The sequence below is a fragment of the Lampris incognitus genome, chromosome 8, assembly GCF_029633865.1.
Source record: "Lampris incognitus isolate fLamInc1 chromosome 8, fLamInc1.hap2, whole genome shotgun sequence".
Lineage (NCBI taxonomy): Eukaryota > Metazoa > Chordata > Actinopteri > Lampriformes > Lampridae > Lampris > Lampris incognitus.
The window spans coordinates 6,621,421-6,633,562 of NC_079218.1; the positions used below are offsets into that span (position 1 = coordinate 6,621,421).

At 43.8% G+C, this 12,142-nt stretch overlaps 1 protein-coding gene across 1 annotated transcript in view; it reads right to left on the bottom strand.

Moving 5' to 3' along the window:
* map6a (microtubule-associated protein 6a) overlaps window positions 1-12,142 on the bottom strand; it is a 44,825-nt gene that overhangs the window by 3,780 nt on the left and 28,903 nt on the right. The window contains exons 2-4 of the mRNA XM_056285517.1: window positions 11,053-11,269; window positions 4,224-4,438; window positions 758-868 (exon numbers count right to left, since the gene is read on the bottom strand). Of these exons, the coding sequence (XP_056141492.1) occupies window positions 758-868; window positions 4,224-4,438; window positions 11,053-11,269 (543 nt within the window). The remainder of the gene's footprint in view (window positions 1-757; window positions 869-4,223; window positions 4,439-11,052; window positions 11,270-12,142) is intronic.

Below are 12,142 nucleotides of genomic sequence, written 5' to 3' on the forward strand. Positions count from 1 at the left end.
ATCATCAAAAATCAAGTGTAGACCAGTTCTCTCCACTGGAGGGCGCTAGTGCGTTTCTAGGGCAGCGCAACGAACTCCACGAGGGAAATGGCGCGACCAACGCGCGCCATAAACACTGACCCGACGCGCGCGACCACGCGCAAATTACGCGCGGTCATTTTGACCGCTCATGGTCGTTTTAGGAAGATCTCTCGCGCAACTGATCTAAAACTAATTTCAATGCAAATATATGCAATTTTAGGTGCATTCGGGGAGCGGCAGGTCTGCAGCTTTGTTTTGCACAACGTTATTAAACTTTGAAAACCCCAAACGGTCAAAATGGCCGCCTTGGTCGTTCTAATGTGAGATGAGGGTGCATCGAGCATCTGATTCGAGGATGGGTGGTGATGACGTCATTAGACCCAAGGCCTCCTTAAGAAAGGCGCCTTAAGGAGGCTGACATGTTGTAGGATGTGACAGCAAGCATCCAGACAGCCCCATTCTCTCTCTCTCTCTCTCTCTCTCTCTCTCTCTCTCTCTCTCTCTCTCTCTCTCTCTCTCTCTCTCTCTCCCCCTCAGTGTCCATATGGAAGAGAAACACAGAGGCGCTGTGACCCCCAGGACTAGACTCGTTCCTCGTAAAAAGAAAATGGCGCCACTGTGAAAGAAAACGTGTGAGGACATCAGAAACTGACAGGCATTGTATGAATGGGAGTCAGCGACATTGGTGGCAAGTGGTCAGTTTTGTTTTGCTTGTTGTTGTTTTGCATGTTATTACCTGGGATTGGGTAGTGCACAGCCCCACAGGTGTTGCTTAAGAGTCTGCACCCAGCCAATATCTCGGATTGGCTGGCAGAGTTGTATGTAGTGGTGTTGTTTTAGCACAACCCTTCAAATGAATAAAAATGTCACTTGTTAGCGCAACAGAAGTCGAACACATCCAAATCTGACACCTTCAAATAAGCTAACTCTGACACAAGGCTAAATAGGACAAAATGCAACATGGTCTAAAGTATAACATTTCACACATGTGTGACTGTGACGTGTATAACGGAGCATTGCATAGATAATTTGTATAACATGTACATTTTGCAAAAAGCCAGAACAGGGACATGACATCTCATTCTGGAACAGAGTTCGAGACTGCCATCGACATGCATACCGCCATTTAATTTGGGGTGAATTCTTGGAATATATTAAGACACAGCTCCAAAATAATATATTCTTCACTTCTCACGCGGCAGCGGCATGCAAGCCCTCGAGAGGGGGTCGAACTCGTGCCAGAATGGGGTGCATTTTTCATAAGCATAAAAAGAAATTGGTGAGCAAGCTTCTCTTCCATGTGGATTCGATCAATAATCAATGTCACCTTTCTCGCAAGGGCTGGGGAAAGGGGGGGGGGGGAATGTCGACAGATACCTGCAACCGCTAACCTTTCACCCCTTGTGGGTTTCTCAACAGAAAGAACCAAGAAGACACTGCTTTTTCTGCTTTTTTTTTGCATTTATTTGTGATATTTCATTAAATATGAGCAAGCAGATAGAAACACAAGCACGTCACAGTAAAATATTTCTTCCCAAGACATAACTTTCTTTACCACAATTTCTATCCGTATTTGCCAAATAATAATAATAATAATAATAATGATGATAATAATAATGCTAATAATAATGGCAATAGCACCAGGAGTGTTGTGTGCCAAGCATTGTTTACTACATGAGCTGCTGCCCCCTGCAAGCCCCCCTCCCCCCCTCCCTCGATTGGCATGACAAAGCGACACCCAACCAAAGGCTGCAAAATGCTAATGAGCTGGTCCCCATCCCCACCGGGCACGTGCTCAGTTCGGATACGTCACGTCACGGCACAGTGGCGGTGGCGGCTGTAGTTGTGACAAGACTCAGAAACACCACAGAAAATGGAGACAATACAGTCTTCCCTTCAAAATGGAGGGAGGGATGCTGACCGGCAGAACAGATGAGAACAGTGAGCGGGGGTGCCGGGGTGGGGGTGGGGGTGGCGACGGACGGCGATGGGTGACCAATGACAATACAGGCCCTGTGCAATGCTCTTCTATGTAGCCCTAAAGCAGAACAAAAGGTGGACGGGCCTAGTCTAAGACTTGAAGACAACTGCCAAGTGCACTGGGCCATGTAGATGCTAGACTAGTGCTCAGGGATTAGTCAATATAGAGCCCCACTGACAACAGCGACATATATATATGTTGATTTTATATATTCATATTTAAATATATATCTATACACAAGGGAATTTATCGTTAGCGATTCGGACGTGAACAGATGAAGGTTTATAACGTGACATCATGGTCCCTTTTTTACTCACGATATCCCAGAGGGAAACTAATAAATTAAACAGGGAACAAAAGTAGAGCTAAATTCCTTATTCCTCTTACCCACAAAGCGTGCCTGCCGTGTTTACATTGCCAAACGAGGCAAAAATACACCCGTTCAGCATTAACTCAACGCCTCACAATAAATAAATAAATAAATAAACCCAGAGCCCAGTCGAACCAGCATCCTCTGTACACACACACTTGAAGCAGGTGAGTGGCTTGGCCGGGGTTTTGGGCTCATGTCAGACAAACAGAAGGGGGGGGGGGGAAGCAAGTCAGAAACACAGAGATGACCAGTGAAACCCAAACGATGAAAGCATTCAAATCTTACCATCACGCCGGTGTATGGTGACTGGGATACATCAGGGCAGAAGAGGTATTAAGAGTGTAACATTCGCTGTTCTCAGCAGAAGAATGAGATCAGGTCACACCACGGCACACACATCACACAAGCAGCAGTGGACTGTACAGAGAATATTGTGAGTCCGGACTGGATTAAGCCACCATCTGAAGTGAATGGTGATATTGTGCAGCAACATTGAGCTATCTGCTGTACCCAGCTGTAAACGGGCCTAATCACATTGGTTTCAGTCACCCATGTCAGCGAGTATGACACAAAGTGTGTGTGTGTGTGTGTGTGTTTGCATGCTTCCAGTATTCACTGCAACGCCGCCGCGCTGCGTTACAGAGGAATTGATCTTTGTAAATGAGGACCGTGCCGGGAGAGATTACATAGAACTACGGCCTGTGAGATTTACAGCTACACTTGCAGCGCGCTCGGCACAATGAACCGCCACATCCTCCAGCCTCGCTGGCACTTTCCTCTCCCAACATACAAATCAAATTTGCAACGTCGAATTTATTTCAGCTTGCAACCGCGGAGATCCTCTGATCCGCCTTGTGAATGAGTGCTGTGGTACGGCTGAATGACAGAAAATACGCCGGGCGGGGGAATGAGACGGTCACACAGTCCTTTATATTCAGTCCAAAACCATCATGCATGGCTGACAACACATTTTCATTAACAAAAAAAAAACAAAAAACAAAAAAAAGCTGGGTTTTAACATCACATTGAACAAAGCATCGAAATATTTCCCATATGGTATCAGAGAACAGTACCAAAGAAAGGCGAGCAGGTACAAAACAAAAATAAAAACATGGACCGATACACAAATGGTCAACCAAAGCAGCACATTTATCAAAGATTTTCAGAATTGTCAAGCTTTGCTGTTTGAATTTAGAGAGCCTCGGAGGAGCCAATCTGAGATTTTTCCTTCCCTTGGTTCTCGAAAAGAGAAATCCTTGATAAAGTCAACAAAGCAACCTGGTCAGCTGATCTGAGTCCAACTCTACAGGATTGCTTGTCAGCGGCAGGCCCATGCAACAAGAGCCATCCATCGGCTAACCAGTCAGCAAGTAACCATGGCAACTTGGGAGATGGAGACGGCGAGAGCTGGGGGTGAGGGTGGTGGGGGGGGTTGGCGGGTGGCAGAGGGAGAGGATGCTCACGCCCACTCCTCGCTATATATAAGGATCTAGTGTAATATTAGCAGGAGGCGGGAGGAGCGGTGACGCGTCATGTCTGAACCGGGACATTTCACTGTGTTACAACCGTATAAGCTTAGCCGAGAGGTAGCAAACAGGAGGAACTTCTATAGAGAGAATACTGAGACCAGTGGAAGATAGAAAGGACGTAAAGTGAGAGAGAGAGAGAGAGAGCAAGAAAGAAAGGAGAGATGAGAGAAAGCGAGAGGAGGAGGAGGAGAGAGACAGATAGAGAGACAAAGATAAGAATCTCTAGATAATTTTGCAGCCTCTGTATTCTTTACCCCCAAAATAAGAAGAAGAAGAAGAAGAAGAAGAAAAAGGAGAAGTAGTGCTAAATGATTTTTACTCTTTTGCCTCAGCCAGTTTGTTGTTCATCTCTTTACTTTTCTCCTTGTCCCCCTCCACCGGCCGGTTTTCGGGCTGGTTCTCTGACGTCTTCTTCTTGGCGCCCCTCGGCGCCCCACTCTGCTTATCTTTGGCCTTCTTCGCTGGCTTTCCTTGGCCTGCTGCCGGCGCCCCCGCCTTTTTGGGTTTGGAGCGGGGGCTGCTGTGCCTGTCAACCTGGGAACGTCCAAGAGCGGATGTGAGATTCCCTGAATGAAAACACTTTTGAGATTTGTCTTGCTCAGATAAGGTGATTTACTTCATGTCCGAGTTCAACAACAAACAGACGGCCCCTTTATAAAGTGGAGCTCTTATCATCCTTCCCAGCAGGGCTGAACAATACGTCCTACCGGAAGAACTAATGTTGCTATGTTCACATGTGCAATAATCACTGTCATGGCCGCTCCCAGTTCTGGTTTCTACGTCTCGTGTCTTGTCCTGCACTGACAACACCACCCCAGTCCCGAGTCCTGTCCAGTTTTCCCCCGTTACCCATTTTACCCAAAGCTGCTGCTGATTGTTCAGTCAAGTTTCTGTGTGTTGAAGTTGGGCTGTTTAGTCTGGTCATTGTCGAGTGTTCCACGTCTGTGCCATGTCACTGTCATGTAATCGTGTGTTCCTGACACCCTCATGTTTCCACCCGGTAAACTTGTTGTTGCTCCTGTTACCGCATCTGCCATTTGGGTTCTCATTTCCTACTCCAGAATGTGACAGAATGTTCTGAACCACTCTTGGACCCTAATGCAGACGCAGTAACAGGTGAAACAAAAGGTTTACTGGTAGGAAACATGAGGTTATCAGGAACACACATGACAGTGACATGGTGCAGATGTGGTAACATGGTGGTGACATGGTACAGACATGGTAACATGATGGTGACATGGCACAGACATGGTAACATGATGGTGATATGATGGTGACATGGTACAGACATAGTAACATGGTGGTGACACGGTACAGACATAGTGGTGATATGGTGGTGACATGGTAACATGATGGTGACATGGTACAGACACGGTAACATGATGGTGACATGGTACAGACATGGTAACATGGTGGTGATATGGTAACATGGTGGTAACATGATGGTGACATGGTACAGACATGGTAACATGGTGGTGATATGGTACAGACGTGGTAACATGGGGGTGACATGGTACAGACAGGGTAACATGGTGGTGACATGTTAACATGGTGGTGACATGGTACAGACATGGTAACATGATGGTGACATGGCACAGACATGGTAACATGATGGTGATATGATGGTGACATGGTACAGACATAGTAACATGGTGGTGACATGGTACAGACATAGTGGTGATATGGTGGTGACATGGTAACATGATGGTGACATGGTACAGACACGGTAACATGATGGTGACATGGTACAGACATGGTAACATGGTGGTGATATCGTAACATGGTGGTAACATGACGGTGACATGGTACTGACATGGTAACATGGTGGTGACATGGTACAGACATGGTAACATGGTGGTGACATGGTACAGACATGGTAACATGGGGGTGACATGGTACAGACATAGTGGTGATATGGTGGTGACATGGTAACATGATGGTGACATGGTACAGACATGGTAACATGGTGGTGACATGGTACAGACATGGTAACATGGTGGTGATATGGTAACATGGTGGTAACATGACGGTGACATGGTACTGACATGGTAACATGGTGGTGACATGGTACAGACATGGTAACATGGTGGTGACATGGTACAGACATGGTAACATGGTGGTGACATGGTACAGACATAGTGGTGATATGGTGGTGACATGGTAACATGATGGTGACATGGTACAGACATGGTAACATGGTGGTGACATGGTACAGACATGGTAACATGGTGGTGATATGGTAACATGGTGGTAACATGACGGTGACATGGTACAGACATGGTAACATGGTGGTAACATGATGGTGACATGGTACAGACATGGTAACATGGTGGTGATATGGTAACATGGTGGTAACATGATGGTGACATGGTACTGACATGGTAACATGGTGGTGACATGGTACAGACATGGTAACATGATGGTGACATGGTACAGACATGGTAACATGGTGGTGACATGGTACAGACATGGTAACGTGGTGACATGGTACAGATGTGTTAACATGGGGGTGACATGGTACAGACAGGGTAACATGGTGGTGACATGGTAACATGGTGGTGACATGGTACAGACAGGGTAACATGGTGGTGACATGGTACAGACGTGGTAACATGGTGGTGACATGGTACAGACAGGGTAACATGGTGGTGACATAGTACAGGCATGGTAACCTGGTGGTGACATGGTACCATGATGGTGACATGGTACAGATGTGGTAACATGGTGGTGACATGGTAACATGGTGGTGACATATTACCATGGTGGTAACATGGTGGTGACATGGAACAGACATGGTAACATGGTGGTGACATGATACAGATGTGGTGACATGGTGGTGACATGGTAACATGGTAGTGACATGGTACAGACATTGTAACATGGTGGTAACATGGTAGTGATATGTAAAATGGTGGTAACATGGTAGTGACATGTAACATGGTGGTAACATGGTAGTGACATATAACATGGTGGTGACATGGTAACATGGTGGTGACATGGTAACATGGTGGTAACATGGAACAGACATGGTAACATGGTGGTGACATGGTACAGATGTGGTGACAAGGTAACATGGTGGTAACATGGTAGTGACATGTAACATGGTAGTAACTGGGATGGTGTTGTTCTCTGGAGTGGTGGCCATGACAAGTCAATGTAAGACAAATTGGGCCCATCAGTCATACTGGGCTAAAACTATTATGGCTTGATAGAATGAATAAAATCTAGCAGGGGCTGTTTTTTATGACTGCTCTTGAAGAAAAATATTCTCGCACATTTGATATAAACTAAGCTGCCTATATCGGGTGAAGTTATGTAACTCCTTTTTACCCTTTAATATTGTAACACATATCACAAAAATATCACAGTACATATTTCTTAACACCCATCAGCCCTACTTGACAACATGATGAATTGTGTTTGGCTACGTTTAGACCACCTGGTACGACTGACCCAATTCCGATTCTTTGTTTGGTTTTGTTTTTCCTCACTTGTGATACAGATCACATATGTAAAGTGACTGTGTAACCAGAAAAGACCCATTTTGAATTGGATATGTGTGTGTGGGTGGGTGTGTGTAACGGCATAAGAAAACGGGGCACAAAAATTATATGATTCAATCAATATCTGGTTATATCGTATTTTCATATAATTGATTATTACATTATTATTTTGGTCTAACTACAGTGGATGATTATACTGTTCTCATGGTCCGCCTATAGGGGCAGCGTATCACCTGCTTCTCATTCATTACCCTGTGCGTAACTGTAGTCCACCGACTTCCGGTTTCTACTGCAGCGGTTATACCAGCTTCCTGTTTGTTGGCGTGTGCCGTTGACAATGACACATTTTTTTCGCGATGCCTGCAAATTTTATCATGGATAAATGTCGACAAGATGCACAGAACTGTCGACAAACGTTCACCTACACCTCCCAGCAACCGGGTGAAACGTTTGATCAATAGCGCATGCCAATGAACAGGAAACCGGTATGACCGCTGCAGTAGAAACCGGAAGTCGGTGGACTGCACAAAGCCGCTTGAGAGCAGCGTTTCCCCCCTTCTCAGGTAAGACTAACGTTAAAAGCACTTTGGTCAACACCAGTCTGTTTTGTATGGTTTGAGGCACCTGTCGATACTAACGACTTGTAAGAGCAACGATAAAAACCGTGTTTTATGCGTGTGCGAACATGTTAATCGCTGGACTGTTGGGCTAGCTAGCGCCACGCAGAGCGTGCAAAATGGCGTTGGCGCCCAGTAGGCCGCAGGAGGAAATGTGCGCAAGCTGTGTTCTTTTGTGTTACTGAAAATGCGGGAATGCTGATGTGTTCATGTTAAAAATGCGATTGATGTGACTTGTTTATACATGTGGTTCACATGAATAAAAGTTATACGCGCTTAAAAACAAGACAATGAATACGGAGCAAACGCAGGTTTTAGGTAAAATGTCTGAGTTTAAGAAAGTGATCAGGGTAAAACGATTACACGCATATATTCGATAATTCAGCTACAGGGATGATTCAGTTCATATGTCGTAGGTTTAAAGGGTAAACAAAGGAAACCTCATTGTGGTTTGTGGAAAACATATAATATATAATTTGCTAACACTTTAGTATGGGGAACATAAAGAAACTTAATTACTAGTGAATTAGTAATGATCAAGATGTCACTTTAGTATGGGGAACATATTCAAAGTAAAAAACCTTAATTACTAGTGAATTAGTAATGATCAAGATGTCACTTTAGTATGGGGAACATAAAAAACCTTAATTACTAGTGAATTAGTAATGATCAAGATGTCACTTTAGTATGGGGAACATATTCTAAGTAACAAAAACTTAATTACTAGTGAATTAGTAATGATCAAGATGTCACTTTAGTATGGGGAACATATTCTAAGTAACAACAACTTAATTACTAGTGAATTAGTAATGATCAAGATGTCACTTTAGTATGGGGAACATATTCTAAGTAACAAAAACTTAATTACTAGTGAATTAGTAATGATCAAGATGTCACTTTAGTATGGGGAACATATTCTAAGTAACAACAACTTAATTACTAGTGAATTAGTAATGATCAAGATGTCACTTTAGTATGGGGAACATATTCTAAGTAACAAAAACTTAATTTACAGTAATTTAACACTATGAACACTTGTAGTTTTGTGTGTTGTTATGTAAGAACAGACCATATTCATTAGGTGTTAGTAAGGGAGAATATCTCTTCTTGTGGTACTACCACCTTATAAAGGCCATACTAAGCAAAGCATATTGAGATGGTCCTACTAATAAGCAATACTTCTGAGGTTATAGAGGGAAAACTCATAGTTAATGGCTTACTGGTTGTATAATAAGGCCATGCAGAATAGGGCATTAATGAGTACGTAATAAGGACCAATTAAGAGCCAATATGTTGCTAATTTGCATGCTAATAAGCACCTAATTAATGGTGACTACGTTCCCCGTACTTAAGTGTTACCTATAATTTGTATAGCTACTTTGGTTATCTTGAATAAGCTGGGAAGGAAATGCTTTTATACTTTAGATCCTGTAAACTTAAGTAATTTCTCTGACGCCTCTGATACAGTACCACTTATCCCTGAAGTTGTTTCTGTGTAAACAAAGACTGTTTCATTACAACATTGAACTGAGAGCAGTGTGTCCTGTCTTTGCTTTCGGATTTGTATTTTCCCACTTTTCAGGGGCATAACGTGTGTGTGTGTGTGTGTGTGTGTGTTCGGCTAATCTCGCAAACTACTAGACTTATCAGCCTAACATCTTTTGTGCACAATTATGACTGTATGATGAAGAACCTTTTGCAGTTGTGGGGATTAAAAACCTTTGAAAAATTTTTGTTTTCGCTATCGCCGCTCCCTCTCTCCATTCACTCTCAAGCTCGCTCGACCAACGCTGCTCTCGTCTATTTGCACCCCCAAAAGCTTTTCTTAGGGGTGGCCAAATGGGGCCATTGAAAATCTTGGGGTGGCACATCAAAACCAAAAGCCAGTACTGAATTTCAGGAATTCTATTACGCTGTTGTGGTACACTGTATAGGCTAGTTGAAAACTGTCAATCGCATACTGAAATACTTTAGTTTCTTCTTTCTTTACAGTTAATGTTACTAAATATCTGATGTGCATAGACTAATACCGGTACAGTTAACATTTTGAGTTCCACAACAATTCTGTTTTAATGTGTTACATATCTGTATATATTGTAACGTGTTAGACGATTCATTGTTATATTGTGTATGTGTGACGCAGTGACGGACGATCAAAAGCGGCTGGCTGCCTGGCTACGCATTTGTTATTTTCTTTGACATGAATTATTATGAAAAATACACATTATTGATTTAAATGAACAGTACCTAATGTAAAATATCAGATAAGAAGCATATTGTGCATAATCAGAAGCATATTCTGCATATGCAACTCGCGGCTGGGGGGGTCCAGCGGGGAGGGGGGGGGCTAGGGATAGTATCAGGGTGACCATGGCCACCCTTGGGGGCGCCACTGCTCTCGTCGCTGCCTGGGCTAGGTTAACCATGTGCATGCGCGACTCACATCTATTGTTGAGCTGGATCGGGCAGCGACAGTGTCAAAACCAAACTGTTATGTATTGGGGTACGAGTCTTGGAAGTAAACGAGAAGTCGACCGTATTTCGTAAGCCAGCAAATCAGTCTTATAATGGCAGGAAAAACACTTGTTATTCTGCCCGTGTGAGTATGGAGAAGGGGAAATGTGTAGGCTACGCCTGGCGATCTGCACTCTACTGAGTGCAAACCTCTAGTTTCAAATGCGACACACTCGAGCCCTTGTTGCATTTTGAATGGCGTTATGTACGTGTGCGGTTGTTACTTTTGGGTAGACCTTTGCATTCGGGTTCTTTCAAGTGCAAAGCAAAGAGTTCAAGTATAGACCCTTTTATGACCTATGTTACGCATAGTATGCACACGCATTTTGGCAGCAAAATCACGTGATCACTGTTTACCGACTGTAAAAGGGTCTATAAGCACAGGAATCGGCTATGGGTCACTTTTAAAGCAGATGTAAACAGGTTGCCAAAAAATCGGGTATAGGCCAAAAATTGGAAGTAGGATCTTTCGTCTTGGGCAAACAAACTGTAAACTGCATTGATAACTTCTCACCTGCTTGGTGGGGTCTATGTAAAGCTCGCTGTACAGGCTGCGTATCCTCCTCCTCTCCATGGCATTTTTGTTGGTGGGCTGCTGCTGGGCCTGCTCTCCCCTATAGGTGGCGCTGTAGCTGGTCTCCAAGTTGGTCTTCCCGTCAGGTGGAAGGTACTGGGACTTGGCCCGAATCATCTTTGCTGGCTTAACATCCCTGTAAGCCTTGAACTCATTCCTACATTGAAAGAAATGAGAAAATAGGCATCAGAAAAATATTTTGGGTCAAATTCGATCCCCAAGTGACACCAATCACACAAAGGCATGCTGACATCACATAATAGCACTGATCATTTTTATTAATGCACATATACTGCATTATACAGAGAAATAATCACCAATTTAAACATTATCTCTTACGTTATTGAGATACACTCCATTTGCAACAACAATAGTGAGCGGTCTTCTGTGTGTCTCTGAAATGCTGTTGTAATTGGGTCTGCCAGTTTCAGGAGTGGGCAGTCTTATCCAGAAAGGGCCAGTGTGGGTGAAGGTTTTTGTTCCAGCCAAGCAATTATACACCTATGTCTCCTTATCAAGTTCCTCAGCAAAGACTCTACTGGTTGATTAGTGGGATCAGGTGTGTAACTGCTTGGCTGGAACAAAAACCTTCACCCACACTGGCCCTTACTGGATAAGATTGCCCACCCCTATGCTAGACAATCTGTGAACCAGGAAGTCATCTGACTGCCAATAGGCTGCACTGTTTAAGAAAACGTGGAAAGCACCACATAGAACTGTATAATGTATTGCTATTTGCATTTTCTTTTACAGCCATACGTAGTGTTGTTGTCCACATTTCCTATTGACAAACCAAGAAGTACATTTCCACTTTCACGGACTGTCCACTAGTGACATCACTGGCGGACATTTTTACACACAATTTCAGTGATGTTTCAGATACAAATGGAAGACTGCTCTGTATTACGCCTGCCGATGGAGTGTTATCCCTACACACACACACACACACACATATATATATAGAGAGAGAGATAGATATGTGTTATATTATTCGTCCGTCGCAGCGACGAGGACTATCTAGTCATCCTGT